The 26237-nt window shown below is 39.0% G+C and overlaps 1 protein-coding gene across 6 annotated transcripts in view; it reads right to left on the bottom strand.

Moving 5' to 3' along the window:
* SEMA3D (semaphorin 3D) overlaps window positions 1-26237 on the bottom strand; it is a 148261-nt gene that overhangs the window by 22005 nt on the left and 100019 nt on the right. For all 6 annotated transcript variants that reach the window (XM_067316894.1, XM_067316904.1, XM_067316902.1 and 3 more), the window contains 4 exons: window positions 16311-16425; window positions 15839-15908; window positions 14333-14477; window positions 778-1000 (listed from right to left, as the gene is read on the bottom strand). In XM_067316894.1, the coding sequence (XP_067172995.1) occupies window positions 778-1000; window positions 14333-14477; window positions 15839-15908; window positions 16311-16425 (553 nt within the window). The remainder of the gene's footprint in view (window positions 1-777; window positions 1001-14332; window positions 14478-15838; window positions 15909-16310; window positions 16426-26237) is intronic.

Here is a 26237-nt window from a genome sequence, read left to right on the forward strand (position 1 = left end):
TCTTAGCATACCATGCTGTTAGGTGATCCTTCCAGTGATTCTAAATTTAATTACAATGGTAAAACTAGACTTTTTTCTTGAGGCATATAATAAACATAAAAATGTAAATAGATACATAATTATGCATAGCATAACTGCAAAGCAGGTTTCTTCCCTGACAGAGTAGTTCAACTTCTATCTGTTCAATCCTGGACCTCTTATTTGGAGCTATTCATGTTCCAAAGTAATATTTTTAAAGTGTTTAAGTGGAATAGGGCAATGGCTTTAGGCCCAATTTTAAATGTTCAGTGTCACATAAAATTTAATACTGAAGCACTAAGTCACTTTTGATAATGGAAATTCCTCATCAAAGTTACTAAGTTTTTTTTTGTTTTTGTTTTGTTTTGCTTTTCAATGACTTACTGATGTGCTGCCACCAGGAATGAGAGCCAGACCACCACATAATATAATGTCAGGTACTAAATTGCACTCCGAGGGTAAGAAAGTCCAGTTACTCTCAAACCGAATTATCTCCTCAAGAGCAGGACGTGCTCATTTCAGTAGTGATTCCCTGAGCTGAGTCCATCTAATGTTAGTATTTTTATGAAGCGCTGGCACAGACTCGAGGGCAACTAAATCCCTCTTGAAGTTGCATGCAGGGAAAAAAGCATTACTTTTAAAAGAAGATTTTGAGCTTTGTGATGCTAACCAAAAGGTTTACTGGGGTCTGCTGGAGTAAAAGAAAACGTTCTTAAGGCACAAGTCTTGTGCAGAGTGATGATGGAAGCCCTCCCATACCTGTTCCTAGGAATATAACATCATACTGTCCATCTTCTGCCATGACGTGATCCACCACAATCTGTGTGAGCCGATAGTCCACATTGATTCGAGTGAATACCGGTCCTCCTGTCACTGGGTAAACTGATTTGTACATCAGTGGATGGCGTTTTATAAAACTGATGACTTCATCGGGAAAATCTCTGGTAGACTTTATAAGTGGGTCGTAGGTTTTGCTTGGACACTGAACAGAAGAGAGGGAACAAGAAGATGAGAGGAATATTAGGAAAGAAATAGGAGTAACCACAGATTTATTTGTGTGTTTTGAAGTCTAGAGGTTTCTATCCAGCTCCTCAGTTATCTTGAAAAGCAGGATACTTGCCCATGTGCCTAAATGGGAGTATAAGTTCAGTCAGTTGTTTCCTTAACCTAAAACCTTGGCCATGGAAGGCTTGTTTTGTATACACCTAAACATACAAACCCATTCAAACAATAGCAGCTATCAGCTGCTAACAGACATGTCTATAAAGCACTTTTGCCAGTGACCAGTTATTTAGCTTACAATAGAAATAGGTCAGTGTTTTTTGAAAGCATGGAAGCACACTGGGATGTCTGGCATTCACTTTCAGTGTATGCATCTTTGGCTCTTCAAAGGGTCATTTTCTTCCTTGTTTTGCCACTTTCTTCTCTTATCTTTTCATTTAAAAAGCGTTTCCCCTTCATCTTAATTTTCATTTGTCCTGCTCCCACCTATTTTCCTTTATCTTTTAAAACCACCTAAAACTTGCTAATTTGTTTCATCACACCCATTTGTGCTACTACCCAGAATTACAAATCTTCAATTCCTGTTGGTAATATCTCCACACCTGCACCTACCCACACATATATGCATGCTTTGAAGAAACAACTCCCATAGATTTTTCTTCTTTCCCAGTCATAACTTTTGCTAACATAAATTGAAATATAGACAGGAGATGAATTGCTTCTCTAAGATACTAAGGAAAAGGCAGTATTAGAAAAAAGAGTTTGTCTGTTTGATGTTGGATAAAGTGCTAACAATCCATATTTATATATCTGTAGACACCAATTATTAAAAGCTAAACATACTTTTTGAGCTACATCACCAAATGACTTTTAAGACCATAATCAAGACTCTTTCTGTTCCTTCATTTAGCAGTCTTCCTGAAAAGAGTATTAGATATGACATTAAGAGTCTTACCACTATCACCAATCATGACAATACAATATTGTTATTAACTTACTGCTTTCAAGCCATACATCCAGTACTATGATAGATTTTAAACTTTTTTTTTCTTTGCAATATATGTTGGAGTCATCAAAATTTAGTCATTAACAATTCAACAATATAGGATAATCTCCATTTATTTTATTTTATTTTTTATTTTTTAGCATTTTGAAACTACGGGGATATAATACTATAATAGTCACTGAAAGTGTAGACCACATCAGAAATTTGGTCTCATATAAGTCACAAATTCAGTCCACACTCAATTAGAAACCAAGTCTTCTGCTGGAACAGCTGGGAACTCCCTTTGAATCCAGTAAGAAATCAGGGTGTCCAGTGATTCATCTCATACTGCTGACCAAAAAGCAGCAATAGTGCCCATTAGTTCATTCATTAAAAACTTTTTTTTTTTTTAATCAGGAAAATTCTCATGATGGGATGCATACATCCATAAAGAGTTTCACCTTCCTCATTCCCTAACCCACTCACAAAATCCTTACCACTTTAGATATTTTCCAAGACAAGTAAATCAAGTGGATGTGAATGGAGTGAATGAATGACCTATTATTCTATCTAGTATGCCATTTCAAGGCACAGGTATCCATATACAGTTCAATTTGCTATATGCTGAATAAACTAGTTTTCCTGGTAGCTGCGTAGAAGACTTTCAAAGGTAAGTCTGCAGTGCCCTCCGGTGGCTACGACTGGATAATCTCAATTACTCAAACCGCAGGATCTAATCACAGATCAAATATTTTCTGCTTTTTGTATTTCCTCTGTGTTCAGCAAAGCCACAGAATACTTCCTCTCTGCACAGAGGAGGAGAATAATCAAGTACAAAAGCTTATAAAAGGAATGGAATATAAGCAGAAATATTCCTGCCAATTCCCTATTCCTGAGCGACTAGTGATGTCCAACCGCCCCTCTACTTGAGGCTGGGTTTCTGGACTTTCTGGATGAGAACTGGACAAGTGCCCCTCTGGCTTGCCTTGCTCTTTGCCTAATGCTTGATTCCTCTGGAGAATATGCCCAGAGTCACTGTGCTAGAAGGCCACTAGTAAGTGCTTTAACAATGTTCCTTTTTTTACTTTTTATTTTTTCTTACTTCTGGACTGAAATGCCCACACCTATCTTTTCCCTGTAGAGGCAATTAGAGGCCACAACTTTTTAACAGACTGCATATGCCAGTCTCATTTTTCTTTTTCTTATAACAAAGGCATATTCTGCAGATGCCAAATGTTCCCCGTAGCTCATTATTTCTCAGAGGTGACTTTTGTTACTCATTTGCATAGCTGAAAGTCATGTCCCAGCTGAGAGCTCCATGGCTGCAGCATCCTGCTCTCTGGCTCTGAACAGCACAGCCTCATCCTCTTCCTAGGATGCAGTGATCCCTCTGTTAGACCATCCTTGCCTGGTGTCTCTCGTTCACTGCTGAGGTTGGCTCCCACCTCTGTTTGGCCCTTACCGACAACCTAATCAAATTCAGCTGTTCATTTTTCTTACACACATCTTTGTGTTTTACTCCAGGCTGGTCTTCCTACTTCCTGCTTGGAGAATACCATAAACCTTCCTCCTCAACCTCCTTCAAGTCTCTCCTTAACATGCCTTTTAGTGTGCCCCAAGAACTCCTAGGAGACCGATCGTGTTGGTGCTTTACAACCCATAATCTCTCATGCTCACCCCTGTACCTGTTTTCCTTCCCATGGCTTTCCACATCCTTTCACTGTCCCTTGTCTTCCACTTAGTCTGCCATCTGAGTCTGAGAAAGCTTTTATTTTCAGTCTGGATGCATCTAAATGCATTACTGGGCAGTACAAATCCTAGACAATAATAAGAACTGGAAACCTTCTTCCAGAGGATGACATCTTTTTATGTACATACTGCAGTTTGCTTAACTTTTAAAACTACTTTTTCCCTCTGCTTCCTGCCAGGTGGAGCCATAACACAGTTTGTGAAGGAAGAAATATGATGAAATAATGTCTTTGCAGTGTGCTGAGACAAAGTTAGGATTTGTGGTGAAGTTGCTTTGCGATCCTCCTTCATGGTTAATCCCTACAACAGAAGAACTTCAGTCTGCATCCCCAAATCTCCAGCTCAACACACCTTCTATCTATGGTGCCAATTAAGGGCTTGCAGTCAGGGTTTGTTCCATGACGTAAGGTTTGGCATTATCCAAAACATTTGCGTGAGGAGTGATACATACAGTGCCAAGGGCTGAGCACATCCCTCTTCCTTTGGTGGTGCTTATTCTCATGGCAAGGCAACTTTGGTTACTGGGAGCAAAGCTCTCCCTGTGGGCTCAGTACCAGAGCCAGACCTTTCTCTCCCTTGGAGACCCTTCTCCTCCCCACTGACAGTTCCCTACCTGTGCTGTATGCATAGCAGAAGTCGGTAGGGCAGTGCATGTCCAAAGCTTTGGTCTTGCAAATTTAGCCCCTGCTCAGCTCATATATGTATTGTGTACCCATGCCTAAGGAAGAATCAGCTTAAAATTCTTCACGTGGTAAGGACAGCTAATACAATGCAGAACTATTCTCTTCATATACAGTTCTATATGAACATGAACCTGCATAAATAAACTAAATAAAAAGATATAGCAACTAATTAAGCAAAATCTTCTGACTGAGTAAAACATTCTCAAAAATGTTAGAGATTACCTCTGATTATTCATAAATAAAACAGGTCGATGATGCACAGACAGCTAATGTTCTTATGGTTTAACTCTCTTACTCTCCAAAACAGAATGGCAACATTCAAATGTATGCAGGGGACAGTTGCTGGTCTATCTTCGACCCCAAATAGTGCCACAACACTGCTTGGGGGACACTAGTTATAGCAGGCCTAAAGGATGGCATGGCCCATACTAGCATTAAACAGCACGGTGACTGTGGGTCAGCACTTGAACCTGACTTCTGGTTCTGTTAGTAATCATGTAGCCTGAATGATTTAAAAGACCACAACCTATTTCCCGAACTTGCTTGGACCAATCTGTATAGCTATTTAGAGATCTCATAGACTTTTTGAAAGTACCAACTTGCTTAGCTCTGTTTCAATCAATAGGAGTCAAGCTCCTGCGACCATATCTTCACAAAGTCTCTAAAATTGGCTATTGAAAATAGGGCTTAGGTTGCTGAATCACCCAATGGCTTTTGAAAATTTCTCCATAAGACAGTAAATCTGTGCCAATTTGAATTAGGATTAAGATATCTTCACCACATGCTCAGTCATTTTGTTTCGAAATACAATTTAATGTACAGATGGGAAAGAACTGACAAGAAAACAAAGACATATCTGTATTACTGTCTTGTAATAACTACTCAAAGAACTTTCCTTGAAAACACAGCTTAATACAAGTAGAAAGGAAGAAGATGAAAGCCCTATTGAGAAAACAGTTCATTTGGAAATATATGTACTTTTGTAGTGAGTTAATCCTATGGACTTTCTGCTGGCATTTGCACAAGAAATTTATCCTCTGGTTTTCTGAGCGTGGTCTCCCATGTTCTGTTTTCTGCTGCACTTTCACAGATTAAAAGCTTTACAAGGTTACACCCTCGAGGTGAGCTGTAATTAGCTTGGTTTTTGAAGATAACAATGTTAGTTTAATAATTTGACACACAGAAATACACGCTTTTGTATTACATAGCAAAAGACACTGCAGAATGGGTGTGACAAAAAAAGGTAATTTAGATTTTATACTTTTGGAAAAAAAAAAGTGAACCATATCACAAGAGAAATGATTCAGACAGCCCAATAACTATACAAACACCAAGTTATGTACACACTTGCAACATAAGCAGTGCTTCAGAAATGGACATTTCTCTGTATCTTTAGAACAACTTAGTTTGAGCCTCTTCTCACTTTCACTGGAATGAGACCTCAAAAACCCTACTGATTTCAAAAATAAATTTATGTTTATGGAACTGAACCAAAGTTTTCTGAACTCAGTAGAAAGAGACCCATGTTCTGTAATGACCTTTGAATCAGATTTTGCACCAATTTATTCGACACAGGACCGGAATCAAACTTATTCTTCTTTGCTTCCTCAACTGTGCAATAACCCTCTTTCCCCTTACTCAGTATTACAGTTTGATTTTCCTTTATATGTGCATTTTCTGTGGTTCATGCTCTCACTCACTACCTTTAAGATACAGTCCACATTTTCTGGGGCTCCGTTTATTGTTCAGCTATCCACAGCTGAATCCCAGAAATCTCCTTCTATTTGAAAAATGGGAGTAGCCCCATGAGTCTAAAAGATGTTCTAGATTTTTGCCAAATTTGGAATTTGAAATGCTTAAGCACCTTATCAAAAATGTATAAACAGAGGATGATGAGAGTAGTGACATCACTTACTAAAAACAACTAGGATAAAATCCATACCAATATGGAATTATAAAGCTGTTACAATATTCCCAAAAGCCCAAATCCTACCATGCATGATATAGGGAAATCTCTGCCAGCTTGTGCAGTTCATTTAGTAGAAACAAGGACTAAAGGTCTGATCCAAAGTCCACTTGAGTCAACAGAACCTTTTCCAATTATTTCAGTGGGCTTTGGATCCTATCCTAAGACAGCATGACCACCAAGAACAGCTGGCCAGGTGTGACCCTGTTATGCTTGGCAAAGGGAGCTATTTCCAGAGGCATCACTAGCTGTGGCATGATGAATGGAACACGGGAATGAAAACTGCATTTTGGCCACCCTTTGGCAAAGTCCTCAGGCAGCTGTTTAAAGCTGTGTCCACCCATCATTACAGAACAATTCCTGTAGGCTTGTGCTTCCTTTCAGAGTAATCAATAGGATGTATGATGATAAAGGCTGGATGGCCAAGGGGGTGAGTGAAGTAGCCTTTCACCTCTGAAAATGTGAGTTCACATCCTGGTGCATCTCCCATGTGATAACGGTGTGGGTGTTCTCTGCCCAGTTCACAGAGGACATTTACTCACATCATCAGCACCAGATGCGGTCTCAGATGTGTGACATCATCTCCCACTGGAGACAATGAAAGATCTGCATTCGTATCAAATGTCACAGGAGTAGGTTGGCAGGGTTGTCTCATGTGAATTACATGAGGATCCAGTTCCACAGAAGTTCTTATTATCACTACGCTATCTCAGCATCTTCTGCTTTTGTAATAGAGGTGGGATTCATCTCACTTAACTTAGATTCTTACCTTGTCTGTGTACGAACTGCACAAAGGAGGTTTCTGTCTCTTTCTTTCTGACAGAGAAGTCTAAACAAGTAGCCTAGATATGATGTTTTTCTTATAGATAGTTAATGTCAAGAAAAATGAATCATCCTCAACCAATACTTCACATGGGAAAATCAGTTTTGCTAGGGATAAATCATGCAAAGAACATATTCACTGTGTAATTTATACTTCCCAGGTTTCTTACACCTTTGCTATCATGAATGATAACTTCATACAAATGTACATGTTAAGAAATGAAAAATAAAAACGAGAAAAAATAAACCCAGCAAAACAGAGTTAAAAGTGCTATGCATATCTCTGTTCAACTGCCATACAAACTCCAGGTCACAAAACTTTTAAAGTATCAATTCACTATTTACTTAAAGTCTTTTCAATGCCTTCAGTGTAATCTCAGTTTGACAATAACCATGCTGGACCCAGTTCTAATCCTAGCTGATCTGAAAAAATGCCTTTTTTCTTCCCTCACTCACTGTATCCAAATTTGATCAGGAGGTGGTAAATTAAAGTTAATCTTTCTCAACTAAAAGCAAATACACACTAACTCAGCTGCACTACTCATAGGTGAGATTTTCTCTTTTTTCACTTGTCTTATTAAATTTGCAGCTTAGCATAGTACTGGATGTGTAGATCTCACACAATACTAAGACATACGGTGTGACTGTGTTAACATTATGTGGGAACTCTGGCCAAGATTTTCTCAAAGGCTGGTGCCAAAAGTTAGGCTCCTAAATAAATGCCTGATTTGCCAAAATGCATAGTGCTTCACACCATTCAGTGAAGTCAGGAAGAGCTGCTGGATCTAACACCTATTAAAATTGCGACAGTTATTTAGGAACCTAACTTTAAAGTCTGTAAAAAAAAAATCCTTTTCATTTAGTAGTGTGTCTAATTCAGCAATGATGTTGACTACTGACAATTTTTAAACAGAATGCCCTTCCCTGTGAGCTTCAAGGGTTTCATTTGCTGCTGTGCCTAAAGTCCTAGTTTAAAAGTGACTTATCACATTGAGCCTTAGACCCACTTAACAGCCAAACACGCATAGACTGGGTACACAACAAAGACTCGATAACATTGAGTGCGGGGGGCATCTGCTTAGCAAATTTCACGATGTCCAGGCTAGAAATTTTTATGCAATTCATAAGGAGAATTAAGCACCATACTACCCAGGCACTTTCTTGGGAGCATCTGAAGTAGCCAAGAGGAAACATTAAGGATGTTAATCCTTAAATCTCCCCCATACTGGAGAATTAGATACTTTAATCTGGGCTTCTCTCCCGGGGGAAGGTTCCCTCTGTTCCAGACTCATGGACCTGAGCCATCCTGGGATCTCTCCCCCTCCTTCCTGTTGAAGGTGTTCCACTTTTCATGGAATAATTAAGTATTCGTTTAGCCAAAAGTAGAAAGAATGTTACATATTAACTAAGAAAGGAAAAGATATGTTTTCCACTGGAAAGCTCTCTCTTTAATATTAAGTGCAGCAGGAAGTAGGACACCAGGCTCTGCCTTACAGAAGAATGTATTAATCACAGCCAGGCACTAATACAGACATGGTCCTTTTCTCTACGGCTCTCAGGTAGTGAACAATTGACTAGCAAGAGGATACAGCAAAAAACAGGGTGCAGCAAAAGCCTTGCAGTCCATCAGCACTCTCCAATGGCATGAAGTAGTCTCCCAAGCTCTAAATGAGTTTCCTTATCACTGAATCATCAAACAAAAAGCAGAGAAACAGAAGCACTACCTTCAGCTAGTCACTCTGTGTTAAATGTGGACCTCCCTCCCCCCCCCCCGAATATGTATACAAATGTATAGAGAAATGCAAAGCCTGAATACTGAGGGGCTAAGATGTAATCCTGATTACTGAAGCCTGGTGTGAGCTTTCAGGATGTCAAGAAGTACCTTAGGATATGGGGTACATGGCACCTAAATGATGATTCTCAGGACTTAGGCACTTATATGGTGTTGGAGATTTAGCTATAAGCCATTCTGAAGATGAGGCTTCGGTTCCTGAATCAGCTAAATACTGTGGGGCTCCTTCTCAGCAGTCTGATCAGGGCTGCACAATACATTTGGCATTTGGACATGCCTGCAGAGAGCCTTAGTGTTTCTCTACAGGATGGATGGGTTGTGCCAGAGAGAAAGTCTGGACTTTCAGCAGGAAGAATTTCTTGCTAACCTTGCAGCTACTCAGAGCAAGTGTTGAGGAGGCCAGGGGAGAGGGGAATGAATCAGGCTCTGAAGGGAAGAAGCAAACAGCACAAATCTTTAGTGGAATCAAGAACAAACCTCCTCCCTTTGTTGCACAAACAAATAATAATAATAATAATAAAAAATCTCTAAACCAAGTTTAATGTCCCTATTTGTTTAGACAGCGCCTGGATCCCACTGGAGATAGGAAATTTGCTCTATGCTATTCCAGTGTCTACACTTAACACTTTGTATTTCTTTTCCATTTAACACACCTGTATTGTTGATAGTAGAGGCTGATATAAGAGAGCATTAATCTGACGCAAACCAGACTCAGAACGTTTGGGTGAGTGAACTGAACTTTGCAGGTGGCACTTTGTAATTCTCTGCCAACCTCTGCAAGTGGGAAAGGTGACTGGGTTCACAGAGTTTCGAAAGGCTGCTATGAGCTGAGACATGATTCATGTTTGGGGAAAACATGTTGGTAAGTAGGAGGAAGTGGAGGAGGATTTCTCAGGAAAATAAACCCCTACAGTGAAACATTTCACTTAATTGAGCATCCCCATTTACAGTGGGGAGATCAAAGGAGAGAGGAATTGGAGAAGTGAAAAATGCATTCCACCCCATAAAAGAGCAGGTGAAAGAGGAAGATAAGTCTAAAAATAACAAGGAAAACCTGTACAACTCTCAGTGTTTTATGAACGCAATTATTAAGGCAGCAGAACTAACCAGACGGGAGGACAGTGGGAAGCTTTTTGGCAGACAATGTTGTAACATCTTTCTCTGTGGCTCAGCCAAGTCCCAGTGGAATGGACACAACATCAGGACCAGCCTGTGCATTGGGTTAGCAGAAGAAATAAAGGAAAGGGTTTCATTGAAAAAAGGGAGAAAAAGCAACAGAGAAGGAAAAAGACGAGAAAGATCACGGAACAGTCAAAATGTTGTCAGATTGTAAGGTTTTTGAAAAACAAAGTATTCAGGAGCTCGGGGCCATATTTTGGTGCTCAGATAGGAAGTGAAAAGAGGTGAGATGTAATGTTCTTAAAATGGACAAAAGGTGCATCTTCCATGCTGGACAGTTTCTTCTTGTGTCTAAGAAATGAATTAGAATGCAAAATTCTTATTTCGCTAATTCAGATATTCTTTTGAACTTTCAGAAAATCAGTTAATAAGAAATCCAGATCCATCTGAAAATATTTGGTGTTTCCCGGAATAAGAATTAAAGTCCATGGTACTTTGATAGATTGGATTAAATGTTAATCAGCATCTTCAAACACTGACATTCCTCTAAAAATCTGGCCTCAGTGATGACCTATTCATCATCAATAAAAGGAGGATGGCTCCCTGTATCCCATAAGAGTTTCCAAATGGGCTGAATTCACTGTGAGGTGCTCTGATACTACAATGGTTACAGCTATAGAAATAGGCTAGAAATGTTCTTTGCTCCTAATTTCCTGAAAATCTCATTCTAATGCCTTCTCTCATCCCTCATAGAGCATTATGAAAACTGTTTTAGGACACAGAAGGAAATTCAGAACACGTTTTAAACAAAGTCCTTGACGACTTCTTTATCAACGGACAATTTCCTGGATGAATCCTTAAAAGACTGGAAGAAAACTGGTTTTGTTATCTGGGGACAGCTGCAGACATGCAAGTCCAATTTTTAAACAGCTAAAAAAGACACAGCAAAAGCTCACCGGGCTTTCAAGTTGCCCTGCATGCTGGGGCTGCCAGCTGCGTGTTTCTTTTGTCTCTTTCGCGCAGCTTCCAAATTTAAGTATATTTGAAGCCTTGCTTCTGTTTAATTTCCATTATTTCTGCTTCCTACCGACCCCGCGGGGAGAGGTTAGCATAAAAGAGCTGCAGGATCTGCAGCGCCAGAGCGTGTCCGATCAGAGGCCGGCACGTCGCGGGCCGCCGAGCCGACACCAGAGGGCAGGCGGACCACGCCGCTCCGCCGCCCCCGAGCAGCCGCGTCTCCCGCTGCCCCGAGCGCAGCGGCGCTCCGCGTTGCGAAGGCGTGATCTCATGGTCGTGGTGGGAGTTTATCTCCAACACAAATTGCCACAGGAAGCATTTTGTCAAAATTTCAATATCAAAGTGGTCACAGCCCCTATAGTGAACAGCTTTATTTACTTAGGAGATAAAGGCAGCTGAGCAGAAAGTTAAATTAGGCTAAGCAGGCTCCTGCTTCTGTATAAATGCTGAAAGGAAGTCAATGCCTCTCTGGAAGCCAAACTTCAAAGGAAATCCATTTCATAACATAGCCATTTTTAGACGTGGCCAGTTACTTAAAATATAAGAAATATAAAATCAGGGGAGTGCTGGCCATGCTAATGGTAGGTGACACTTAGGTAGAGTTTTAATTAAAAAAAGAAAAAAGAAAAAAAAAGAAAAAAAAGCTCTTGTAATTTAAAAATGGATAGATTATCCATTTTGGCATTGTTCTGAGCACTCTTGAACCATTCCATAGCTGGCAAAAAGTGGTGAAATTTGTCTTTAAGGAGTGGTGTTTCAGCACTTACACAAACTGTAGCTTTCTGAAGGCATGGAGCATACCACTTCTGCTCCTTACCTTTGAGCACCGCTCCCCATTTTCAGATCTCAGCCTAAATCTGTTCAGTTCCAGAGGCCTGGCTTAGTCCATTATAAGATGAGAACATGGTATAAATCTACTTTTTATTTGGATACCCTATCTTAAACCACATAGCTTAAAGTATATTGCAATCTGTGACTATTCCAGCTCACTAAGACAAAAGATAAATAACTATGCAGCAATACATTTACCTTATCTACATAGTAAATATTACAGATATCCTTCTTCAGAGAGCTTTCTTCAGTAAAATCCATTTCCCTTCTCAGCCTTTGGTCAGACAAACTCCTACAAAAACCCACCGGGTATGGAGGTCCTGAGGATTTTTATGGGACCATTTTCTCACAGCTGTTATCAGGTGCTTAAAGGAAGCAGTTCTAGGGGTGGCTTATGGAAAATATCTGTTTTTTTTTAAACTTCCCAACCTTTAAAATACTTTCATGGATATTCAAATCAGTTATACAGATCAGTGTTGACATGCTTCAGCATGACATATTTCCTTCCTTGTGAATCCCAGCTCAACCATGTGATGGCTAATACACTCAAAAATGCAATGAGCTTATGACCCGTCTGTCTGTGCAGAGTGTTCATCCTTATGGGGCACTGTGAGTTTTTCAAGAGAGTTATTTTAATCTCCTTAGATACCATGGGACCAGCTATTGTTCTCACTGGCACCATTTTTGTACTTAAAATTAAATTCATCTGCACTTCTTGACCAGTAATAGAGTTCCATGTGGTAAAAAAATAATACTTAAAATAATTAAATGTAATCTTTTCTGGGAGCACCATACATTCTGCACAAGAGAGAGACATGTAAGTCTACAGTGTCTAAATTAGGAGTCTACTTGCTCCAGCAGTTCAGATCCTAGGCGGGCTGAATCAGGCTCTGAAGCTGCCTTGCTCTTTGCAGAGAGCGCCACCGTTTCTATCTTGCCTACAGTTAAAGAAGCGGGTCAGGGCTCGGGACCTGGCCTGCTGAAGTGGCAAATGGGGAAATGGCTAGTTCAACAGTCAGTTCAGGCCTCTGTTTGGGGGTAAAGAAATTGCAAACTACGACATCCAGAACTCTGCTGAAAATTATACCCAAATACATAAGTGTTTGAATATACTATTCAAAGATAAGCTGTTCAAATATGTATTATAGATGCCCCATTCCTGCTAGTACCGCTGATCACTCAGAAATATAGAACAATAGTGAACTTAGCAGTAGGGTGCATTGATGATGATGATGAAGAATACACAGAGACACAAATAAAAGTATGAAAAGAAGAGCTAAATGAGCTAGAGAATATGGCCTGAAACTAAGGTTACACTGATGCTGACATCCCAGAAATCACACAGAGCCACCCAGGTGGCTCTTAGCCGAGGCATCAACGCCAGTCTAACTTTGCTTTGCTTGGTGCTCGGCTGGATTTACACAGCTGCCTAGTACTACTTTAATCTGTACCTGACCTAGATAATATAAAGCTATCTTGGGTAATATCTATCTTACTCTTAAGTTATTTCTCTTCTGCATTCTCAGTATGATTCTACTCACTTTATTTTCTGATTTTTTTAAATAGTTGCATTTTTTGGAAATATCTTTTTCGTCTTCAACTGTGAATGCAGGTAGGTCCATGCTTTTCCAAATTTAATAGTAACACAAAAAGTGGAGAGAGAATTCTTTAATGAACTTTTTCAACATTTCCCTTTTTGTTTTGGCCCAGCTGTTACATCTGAAGTCTAACAGATCAGGATTTATAAGATATTAAGCTTAAGATATATAAGATATTAAACTTCATTTTTCTTCCTATCATTTATCTTTTTTCACATAAAATCTGCAGCAACTAACTACTTATTTTACTTCATAACATACTTATTTTACTTCATAACACAACATATGGACATGCACACATACACACAGTAGAATCAAAGATTGTATCTCAAGGAACAGGATTGCAACAGACACAAAGATAAAAAGAAAAGTCAGAAATGTGAGAATTCAAATAAAATACCTCTTCATAATTTAATATCCTGCAAAGAAAAGTATTTAGCTTTTTATGAAGTGTTGATGTCTCAGAGGTGATCTCTCCCAACAGATGGGAATACAGCTGAATAGTAGGAGACCACAATATGAGAGACAATCAGGAAATAGACAGTCTGGACACAATGTTATCTCAGAGAAGTGGAAACCGTATATATATATAAAGGGTAGGTAGAAGTTTGAGCTGTCAACAGTAGGGAAAGGGTTGAGAGGATAATTTAAAACATCCTGAGTGGAAAATGCAAGTTACTAATCCAGAAGGGAGAAAAGTATAATGACCTTTGAGTAAAAATAGAAGTTTGCAATTAAGACGACACTTACTGTACCAGGCCTGGGATACGGGATGCGACCTTCGTATTGTACCCATCGATGATCCGCACTCTCTTTGTGAGCGTACGGGCCATTGAAAACAGCTCTGATGTCTGCCATGCTGTACACACAAACTGCAGAGCCCTTGAAGACGGAGCTGCAAAGAGAAGGCAGATTGATATGCGTGTTGCAGGAGCATGTTAAGAAGCACATCTTGAGCGCACGCCTCAGCTACCGGATCAATTATTCCACTGAGTCTGATGGGCTGTGCACCAAGTGCTGCACCTGAGAGCTGTTATAAATGGTGCTAAATAAGACACTGTGTACTGGTCTGATAACTTCATCTGCTTTATGTCGCTATCATTGCAGTTTAAAGCTTTGCTCACTTGCACTTGCTAGCCTTTGGGATCACTTTAAAGACTGTCATTTTTCCTAGTGGCAGACTGATTCCAGATGATTATTGACTATTCCAGATGATTATTGACTATTATGATTAGGACTTTCAGTAGCTGAAGGCATTCCTTTACAATGTGTTCACTTCTGGAAGTCTGCATTTGAACGATTCTATAGGTGATTAGGCTTAGAATTACAGGTACATAGAACAGAGTTAAAATAAGAGATAGGAATGAACGTTCTGTGTCTTCTTCTAACAAAATAGTTCAGTTCTTTAATGAAAACAACATCAGGTTGCAGAGAGATAAGTACTTTAGTTATTTCATAGGCCATTTGGGGCAACATTTCATTCAATTCTAAATATTTCATGTGGTTATATGTTCTAAGGAGCCATTGTAGAGACTGCTTCGTACTTAAGGAATATCTTGACAATTTTTCACCGTGCTTGCACTGTTCAAGGTATGACTAGTCCTTACTAACTGCACTAAATTCAGAGGTTCTGGAGACAAAAGAAATAATTATTAATTTTCTGTATGACAGTTCTGTATAGCATGCCTCGCTATGAGAACTGAGATGTTCATTAATTAATTAATCTATCCCTCTGAGATAAAGATGAATTATCCTTCCATCAGCTCTGCCTATAAAAACGGTGGTGCTTTATGAATTTTTCATTACCAAAAATGGCATCTTGATATGTTGCTTTAAAGCACAATGCTTTTTGATCTCAAGACAGAGCTGATGTCAAGCTATTGCTTATAGAAATGGTGATGTTTGATGACAATAAATTGTCTTAAATAGTGATTATTTGGTACTTAATAAATAGGGTTGTTGTTTGTAAATTCAACTATATTAGACTAAATTAAATCAGTATGTTTTTGTTTGTTTTTAAATTTGCATGCTACTGTTCTCAAAAGTTAGGCACACAAAAGTTTAGGGACATAAATTTATACTTCCATATCTGAAAATATTGTCTATATCGATTAGAGTCCTAGTATTGTAAATCTTACTCAAGTAGTCTCCCATTGCTCTTAAGAATCAGGATCTAGTGATATCAGGGTTTTATGAAAGGCCTGAGCAAAACCTTCAAGATTGGTTCTGAGGGGCAAATATAATCCTAACACATACCTTGTCGTAGTGAAGACTCCATATACAAGAGGGTTTCTCTCATCTCTTGTAGAAAGTAAGAATATATCTTCTGCAATGGGAAAAAGGCTTTTTTTATTAAACATCCATTGAACATTTCTGTATTTACTATTTATAATTTGGAGATTTGTGAATAAATAATTAAACTTTATTTTTAGTCTTAATTTGTGCCACATGAATTCGTGCTAATATTCTGAGGTTTCTCCATTTGCAGATAGTCTGTTTTCTATACAGAATCACCCAGTCATTTTCCAGGTAGGGGAGAGAAAGTAGAAAAAAAAGAAATTCTGAATGGAATAATTCCAGTTATAATCAGGGACCTCTAATAAAAGGCAGTGATATTGCCAGCAGTGGAAAATGAGCGAAATCAGAATGAAACATGGTGCTTCTACTAAGCAGAAACAAACAAGCAAGGCTGATGACAAAACAAGCCATTAAGGATAACTCAACTTACGCAATTCATCAAAATGTGTGTCGGCTCCCTCAGGACCAGGTATGGAGCACACAAGCCTAGCTTTCAGAAAAGTAGTCCACTTGTTTATTAGGCTCCGTTGACCTCCCATATCATTCTAGTAAAAACAGTAAAAAACACAACTGTGATTTTTTTGTCTTTGTTTTTTTGAAGAGCAGGACAAACTTTTTATAAGTAGCTCTAGTAGATACTTCTCAGCTCAGAGAATGAGCAATTAAAATTTCCTAATTGTATCCAAAGCTGTTTGCAATACTCTCTGAACAGCTCCACAGCTGGAATGCCCCAAAACATATGTCTATGCCATGTGATTTCTTGTTCCCTGTAAAGCTATTTTTTGTAATCAGTGTTTCTTCAAGAGTTGTTTACAAACTCAATAATATTACAGAACATTTTGGATAGATTTCTCAAAAATGAAAAACTATATTCACCAGCAGTTCCAGAGATGTAAATACTGCACTGTTTGTTTTATGTGTGTATCACACAGAGGTATGCACTCCAGAGAAAACCAGTCATATTATTTTAATAATCATTGTTATGGAAATATCATTCTGTCCTCCACAGAAGGGATCTTTTTCCCCATCTATTTTACTTTAGCTTTCCAAGATATTAGGACATTTGCCCAGACTCTCTGTAGTCAACAGAGGAAGGATTGCTGGAGATCTGGATTGCCCTTCTGAAAAGTAGGTGTCCTTCTACTGACTATGATCTTATGACCCTGTGTGCTTCAATTAGGTGCATAAAGATAGGTGAAGGAAGACAGGACTTGATAATTCCATCTAACTGCATTTAAGAAATTAAGTTATTTCTAAAATGACTGGAGATTTTCAAAACCTTCCTTTGAAGGAAATAGAATGCTATGACAGAAGTGTTTCAAAATGCTGATGCTTGTAACAAGGAGTATGTCAAGGGCAGTAATAACCAATTGTCAGGAAAGAAAAAAATGGGGGGAGAGTGGATCTTAGAAGGAAGTTTTAAATTTTACAAAGCAGGAACTAGGAGTCTGCTTAGGAATTTACTTCCTTCCCCAGAGTATATGAACAATCTAATGATTTTATGTGTTCCCTTTCATCCCAAATCACAGATAGGTTTCAGTTCCACAGTGCTATTTAGGCACCAAATTTTACACATTGACATCTGCAAGGACAATGATGCTCGAGCAGGAACCAAGAATTCAAAGACTTAAGAGAAATGTTCTCATCACTAACAGTGGTCTGTAGGCTCTATATTATTCCATGAAGATGTCTACCTCACTTCATTTACAAACTATGAAACTGTGAAACTTAGAGGGTCTGTGCACCGCAAATATTAGGCACCGCAAATATGGTCATAAATAGTTATCACCTCCACAGTCATTAGAACAAAGCATGCTTTTAAAAAAAAAAAAGACTTTGTAAAGGTCAATTGACTCTGAAGGTCTAGAACCAGTCAACAGGAAACACTGGGTAGAGGGGCTTAAGTGGTATTTCCATGGATTATATTCGGCCATCCTACAGCCCTATAAAGGCTGTATCATAAATATTACAGGCATTCAGAAAGAAGGTATAAGTGCTGAAGTTCACTTCACAAGGAGTAGCAATTCTCTGGTAATGCACTCTAACTGACTTCCCTTTTCATGTATTTGCTACTTTTAGATAGTTTAGCTCAGTTGGAAATGATTTTTGTTAATATATCGCTTTTGGAACTCCTGCTCTTACAAGAATTGCTACCTCCGCTCTTGATTTCCTGAAGTCCTGCCAAGCCTGAAGCTTTGCATCTAGCCAACAGATTTATTACAAAGGTGTCAAAATTAGCAGCCTTAAGCCAATAGGAGAAGTCAGCTGTGCTTGTGTGTGTTCTGTTCAAAGGCATGGCAGATAAACTTTGTGGCGTAATTAAAACCAAACAATTACAAAGATATGACAAAGACTCTTAAAAAGAAAGAAAGGAAGAAAAAAGTGTTAAGCTTTTCCTTCCTCTGGTAATTCAGATTAGCTAAACAATTCTTCTGTTGCAGCGCTTCAACTTAAGCTGCTGGTGGATGCTCACATGACCCTGAGATGTGCATGACTGGCTGGGTAGGATCAGAAAGCAGGGAGACAGCAAGAGGTGTTGGGGTTGGAATGGAAAAAAACAGCATTGTCTAGCTCCTGCTCCTGTCATCTCAGACATTCAGCTTCTGCGAAAGACTGGAAAATCCACACTTGTGTTTTACACCCTTAAGCTGTGATCCAACAGAGTATTTTCGCAAATGTTTATTTTAAACATATCAATAGTTCCACTGAGTGAGAGAGTCTACTAAAGAGTAAGTACTGCAAACCAAACACTTTGCTGGAAGGAAGCAGTTTTAGCAAGTGCTATGTATTTTAAAGTATAAAATTCCCTTGGATTTGAGAGGTATCCATATTTCTTCACGTTCAAGCCAAGACACGATGTTAACCATGTTATTTGAATTTAAGAGACATTAGTAGAGACATTTAGTAAGTGTGCCTTATGTTTGAGGTATATATCCAAATGTTGCCAATAATACTATACTAATTATAAGGGAACAAGGAGAAATCAATGACCAGCCAGCACTCCAAACCAAGTCCTTCTGCGGCCAGAGACTGGAAAACTCATGGTGAAAAATTTACCTGAGACAGAAAAGACCCTTTACTGGTTTATACAGTTCAACATATAATATGCTGATGTACCCTTCAACATGCTTCTACCTACTGATGTCTAAAATGTATATTTTATTACTTTGGGGTTTTTTTTATTTGATAAGCAGTCATATAATACTTTCAGCTCTCTTCTGCCATCTCTGAATAATGTGTGCCTAATGATTCACTGACTGTGAAAGTGCAAGAATTGATGATGGCTGTGGCAGTTTTATCTACAAGGTGGACTTAGCTCAGCTCAGAGCAAGGAGGTTCAAAACCCATCAGCAGTTTAGGCACATGTCTACTCACGGATTCCCAGGTAGCAGCTGTCTTATGATGAAGCCTTGGACATTTCCATGTTGTGAAGGAAGGGCAGCCCTTCCTTCCTAACACTATTTCTTTGGTACATATTAGGTTAGTCTTTGAGACTTGTCTTGAAGTTTCAACTGCTGGAAAACACGTGATTATCTGCCTTTTCTTCAGACCATGTTGGCATGAACTAATTATTAGCCTTGTATCCTATCTGCTGACTTTGATATAAGTTCCTCAAGTCATCATATTTCATCACTATTGGCCCCTGAAAGGCTGGGTAAAGGAGATATCGGCCCAACATCTGGTTGAGACAGGGTTGGTACACAATGAAAACAATCTCTTCTGTGGAAAAGTTGATTTAATAAAATCAGTCCACAATGAATCACTGGCATGTAATAAAATGCTGCAAAGCTGGATGCAGATCATTACATTAATGTACCAAGATGTACAGGCTGAGCAATCAGTGGATTAGAAAGAAGGCTGAATAAGAAAGCAAAGATAACATGGGTAGGAGAGGGAAAATCAGCAAAGGAGAGGCCAGCCAGTGCAGAGGTGAAGAGAAAGGGGGAGTTAACGCAAATTAACAGAATCCTAAAATCAGTTTGACTGATTTACACCGACCAAGGATTGGGCTCAGGACTGCTGGAAGCGCGTGGTGTGTTGGACACACTGAAATGATTCTGACCAGGAGATATCAGGACTAAAGGCAAAGAACACTGGGTGTTTCAGTGAGATGAAACAAGAAGACAAGACAAATTTAAGTGCTGAGAGCAGGGAAAGGCAGAATGCACAATCCTTTTGTTCCAAAAATATGGCTAATCTACTTTTAACAGACAAGCAGCCACAAGTATCTGAAATCTTATCTCACAAAATATCACTTCTAAGCGCACTGGATTAACAGTGTTTACTATAAACTTTGTTACATTATAGATGAAGACACTTAAGACTGCATATTTCTTTTTGAATATAAATAAAGGTTTAATTAGCACTTACTGCTTTGCAGTCTCACAAGCTGCAACAGATACCAACACTTCCGTCTGAAATACCTTCTTTATAATAGAAAAAAGTGCCTGTAAAAGCTCTGTTACTTGTGTTTATCTGACTTAGAGATTTAGATAAATTGTTAGCTAGAAGGCAGACAGTTCAATGTGTCATGTGTAGAGAATAGATTAAAAAAAAAAAAAGAACCACAAAGACCTAAACACAGAAATTATCTACATAAGTGAGGAAGCACTTCATTAAGATATTAATAGAAATAATTTAGAAATAAACAAAATATTTTAAATGAAAAATAAAGACTTTTCTACTACAGAAAACTTCAAAACTTCAGTCTTTTGCTATGATTTGGTTCTAAAAATAATTAAAGTTGGAATGAGAAATCAGGTTTCTACCAAGCTACAGTAAGAATTCAAATATTTGATGCACAACTTAGATGAGAATAGGTACACCTGTAAATATATGGCTTTCTGAAAGCACTAAATAATGCTGTTTAAATGCCATAATGTAACATTTGTGAAGTAAATTAAGGTCATATCATATATTTTTCTTGGTAAAAAGCATATGCATATCTGCAATTCTATGCATATCTGCAATTTATTTATAACAGAACAAAACAAATGTGATTTTCAAACCCTTTGGTTAGAGATGTTACCAGCTTATTGTGAAAATAAAAACTATCAGAAAAAAAAAAAGGAGCCAGGAACAAGTGGTTTAAAAAACAAGCTATATTAAAGACTTTCTGTTGCCTCAATTTTCCATTCTGCTGTGTCTTCTACATGATATAAATTTAGCTTCATCAAAATGCACAAACGTAAGTCTTAGAATGCACTAGGCAAGCAAACAGATGGCAACAAAGCTAAAGAACATCTGCATCTTAGGGGCTCTAAATCTTTTGTTTGTTTGTAAGTAATAGTGACAAATTGAGCATTAGAGCAGAAAGTGCAGTTTTTTTGAAAATCAATCAACATCAAAGATGTCAAACACTATGATTCATAAAACTTTTAAAATAGCAATTATCCTGAACAGCCACTTAAATCAAAAAAGACAATGAGTGGAATTTCTAGAAACAGGTTATTAATTAGAGCCACTGGCAAGATGTGCAAAAGGATCCTCCAAAGTAAATTCCTGGCCTTAACAAAAGGAAATGCTGGAGAACAGAGGGGAAAAGTGCTGAAACTGCAAAAGGCCCTGAAGCCCTTCTTTTGTTTGCAGTCTTGCTAAGTGGTGAAGCCACCATAAACAGATTAAATCCCCCGCAGCAAAGTCCTACGCTATGGAAAAACTAGCAGACTTCAGCCATTTTTATAAATGGAGAAACAGCCAGCATTCTTATCAGTGGATTTCTGTCTGCAAAGTCATATTTCTTTTTTAAATTATTATGTTTTATTGAATACATTCTGGCTGTACCCAACTCTCTTAGGTACTGGCCATACATAGGAAAGCAAGGTCTTCCTTCACAAATCTAGCTTCAAAATCTCTGGACTGAACCATACTGATGTCGAAGGAAAGATTCCTCCCATGATTTCAACAGTCTGTGTGTCAGATCCAAAAGCATCAAGCAACACATGAAGTGTGACTGAGAGAGAGAATAAAAATGCAGTTGAAATATAAACAAGAGAAACATTATTTAAATATTGGACTGCTCTGTTATGGAAGTCTGGAGTAATTTTGGTAAAGCCAGTTCATCTTTCTGTCTCCAGGTCTTATCTGAAAGTGAAGGTGGCCATTCTGTCTAGCATTTCTGCTATTTCTATGAGACGACAGAGCCTTTGCATGGGAATGCTTCTCACCATGGGATCGTATACTGTTTCATACAAGGCGGCTTCAACTCTTCTGGGCACTGTGGATATGCTACTTTATAATACTTTTGCCTCTTGATCTTCTATAGCCAAAGATCAGGATCTGAGTGGGACTCAGCCACACCTACCACATCCTTACTCAGTAACACATGTTATTAAGTACAAAGTACCAGAATGGTATAAATCTTCAGCACACAGACTGTGCATTGCAAGGTCTCTAGCATCGCAGTAGGACTGGCACAGAGCTAGAGCTAAATTGAACAAAAAGTGAGAACATGCACAGACAGCTGATATGAACTGCTTAGAGTTGCACAAGGCTTGGGATAAAATGAGCCCTCCTGATTTCCAGGGTAATGCATCAGCCTGATACCTCTACAGTCCTCCTCAGGCCTTCTCAAACTACAGGCTGCATGTCTTTTATCTCCTCCAGAGACACGATCAGAAGTTTCTCTAGATTTGTGAGGCTTAGCCGTTGAGCTTTCCACTAGGCAAACTTGCTTTCACAGCTGGTTTGACCATTTTCCACGTCCTTCTTCAGAGCTGGGTACTGTCATGACACAAAACAGAAAACAGTCTAGAGTACAGATGTGCAAACTCCAGACTGCCATTGGGTCCTTGGGGGCTGTCATGTCTGAAAATCTTTCTGAACTCAGAGCCTGTTATAGTCCAGCGCCTAACACATCACTGCTCCTGCCTTTCTGCCTATATTCCCCATCTTGAGAAGAGCCACAGGGTCAGGCAGTGACACTAAAGAGTCTTTATCTTTAACGTAGTATGTTTACTGCTCTCATACGCTGTCACTCTGTACTAGCCCTGTACTGGCTGGCCTCATTGCCCTAGCGTAAACCACGCTGTTTGCTGCAAAAGGAATTGGGGAGGTTAAATAGTATCTTCTGCAGACTAAGATTATAGGTTGAGGATCAGATCATTCAGTGAGCTCTGTGCAAGTACAAAGCCGATTGCACAACCAGGGTTGAATATAGATCTCAAAAACAAATCAAACAAAAAAGCTAACCATTTGTCTTATCCTGTGTCCTTGCCCAACTAGACACCAGGCTTGGGCAGCAGGGGCACAAATCTTCGTAGCCTGTAGCAAAGGTGCTGCGGCTAGTCTCACGCCTGATTTTGACTTCCTCTGCTAAAACGAGTGAGTGCCTGGTAAGACTGAGCCAGGGAAGCCATTGGCCTGAATCCAGAGCAAAGCTCAGATAGCTGAACACAGGACAAGATGACTTAGTGCCTTGACCACACACCCTGAGTCGTCGGAAAACTTACATGAGACTTGCAGGGTAAGGATGCCATTCTGGGCATTCACATATTTCTAGACCTTAAGACAATTGGAAAGAGGGTCTTTATCATAAACCATAGCTAAAAGTGGAAGACTGTAGTCTGAACAGGCCACATCCACTATGGAAATGTCCTTTGTCTGAACTATGGGTCAGAGAAATGGTATTTATTTTAGCTTTGAGTTCCTGCTCTTCAAGCAGATTTGCTGCCATTTCATTCAGAGCGGTAATTTACTCACGTTAAGCATGCACAATTATTTGGTTCACTATGGAAAATGTTGACTCTTATTTTGGAAGATATTTAAACATCATACCCAGAGGTTTTTACTGGGTTATCTTTGGATGGGATCCAAATTGGAAAATCTAACCGTACAGTAAAGAAAACTTCTGGAATGTTGCTATGCATACCATGAGAAAAACAAAAGCCAGAAATAAATGGTCTCAGGTGAAGAGACAGAGATGACAACAGCAGGCTTGAATGTGTTTCAGGACAAATATAATAATAAAATTAAACTTTTCACTGATAAAGCTCCACTTTACCTCAGGGCCACTCAGTAATCATGCTAAGATCGCACAACACATTGTTTGTCGGCGTTAAGAACACTTCCCAAAACTGTTCAAAGACTGCCACAGACTACATGTACTCTACTATGTTCATCACTGGTCTGTTCACTCCAATGTCGATGGGAATTTCAAGTGAGCAGAAGATGATGGCTGAAATGAACACATTTTTTTAAAGAATTCTCAGTCAAAAGCAATCTTAAATTTTGAGTATAATCTGTTTACAGTTTATTCCACCATCTGATATGCCTCTACCTGTCTGTTGTCTGAACTCTCATATATATTTAAAATTAATTATATGGTATAAATACATAAAAATGATATAAAATGACAGAGGAAAAATCTTCAAGATATGAAATGTAGCATTCTTGACCATGAAGCTATAGGCAAGTCCAGTGACTAGACAGATCACACAATTAGATCTAATAGCAGTCCTGAATTTATATGGTTTGAGTAGCTGTTTTGTGAAGTATCATAAAGAAGTAGGCAATGCAATATTAGGATAGGCTATTTTCTTTCTGAACAATCGAGCCTGAATTCACCACCCAAAATTTCATGTTGTTGAATAATCAGGGAGCTAATTTTATGATGTCAGAAAATTTCCAGAAACACAGAGCCATCATTACTACTTTTAAAGATATTTAAAGATCTGAACCAAAGCAGACTGAAGTCAGGGACTTTGGATTAAGCCGCAGAGATGCATAGGATCTCTACTGCAATTAATTTTGCAAGCTCTTCACTTCCACATCAGTTGGGTAAAGATAGTGTGCTCTGAAAAGGGTCTCCCTAGCAACTAGAAAGTTTTCCAGACTTTGTTTCAGATATTTTGCAGCTGCATTTCTATAATCCAGTTTTTAAAGCTATATCTTGACACTGCAATTTCTTTTTCATTTCCCCTGAGGCTCAGTAAAATTCAGTCACACCTCTTCACCTCTTATACATAAGCATAACTTACATATTTTTGCTTCATTGGAAAATCATGAAATTTCACAAAAAACTGCTGATTACATTGTTGAAACACACCCATCAGGGACAAAAAAATATACAGAACTTCCTATACTCATGCCTGTATCTTTGCCAATAAGGAAAGCTGGAGCAAAAGACCTGACAAAGTCTGGTCTTATAACTCATAATTCATTACAGTTAGAAACAAATACAGTGTGGAACTGGGCTTTCTCCAAAGCATCAGCCCTTAAAATGACATCATCTTGATGAGCATCTGCTTTTTTACATCATTTGAAAACTTTCAAATGGCACATAACATTAAAATGTAAAACTCAGAAATCCAAGAGGAGCTGACTGCTAAAGGACAAACTGCTGCAAAGATGCATAACTGGCGAACAAGGGGCAAAGTTTTTTTATTTTTATTTTTTCTCCTGGGGATGACATTTTCTAAGTGTTCTTAATCATGATCACTGAGAAACCAAAAATATATATATATTACCCATGCTTAGCATTGTGGCTAGGCAACATTATGGTGTCAAAGAAAGTATGTAAGCATGTAATAGGCAGTAAGTTTGGTCTCCCAGCTTGTCTGGAATGAGTTGCCTCCAGAACTGGAAGCAGGATAGCTGCACTCACATGGCACTGAGCCCAGGCTAATTAGCCCTGCTGAGAACATGTTAACATGGCTATTTTGCTTCCGGGACCCAAGCTAATATTGCTGAATGGTATAGCATTACGCTATAAAGGCACTCAGACATTTTTGGAGGTAGCTCAATTATCTATACACGGTGATGCATTACACAATATAGAAATAGAAAGAATGTTAATGATCCGGTTATCCCAACTCACACTAAAGAGATGGCTAGACTATTTCCCAGACAAGAAAAATACCTCCTAACTTGTACACCCAACCAGCCCAACGCCGGAGACCGCTGGAGTCCCTGTGCTTGGACTAGCAGGAGGAAAGCTCCCTCCTGGCACTCCAGGAGTACAAATTGCCTTAAAGCATCAGACGGGACCCAAGGTCACGGCCTCGAACTCTTCTTGTGTTCATGGCTTTGGAAATAAATTACATTACCCCAAGGTGGAATGCAGGGTGTGTCCTATGCTCTTGACTCAGGAGCTCTTACAATGATTACATTCCACTGTGCTTAGAAAGTACCCTTTAACCAAGAGGGCTGTGCCTAATTGCTATATTCCTGTCCCCAGGTACAGATTGGTATATGTTAGGGTAGAATGACATACAAAGAGCTCAATTGTTCCCACCAGAACAAAGAAAGCTTCTGGACACTGAACGCTTTGGGAAATACAGAAACACATCAGGGGCTGAAGTCTGATTTCTTGGCAGTTGAAGTCTCTTGGAAATCAGTCTCTAAGCCCACATGCAGT

Source organism: Apteryx mantelli, chromosome 1 (assembly GCF_036417845.1).
Source record: "Apteryx mantelli isolate bAptMan1 chromosome 1, bAptMan1.hap1, whole genome shotgun sequence".
Classification (NCBI taxonomy): domain Eukaryota; kingdom Metazoa; phylum Chordata; class Aves; order Apterygiformes; family Apterygidae; genus Apteryx; species Apteryx mantelli.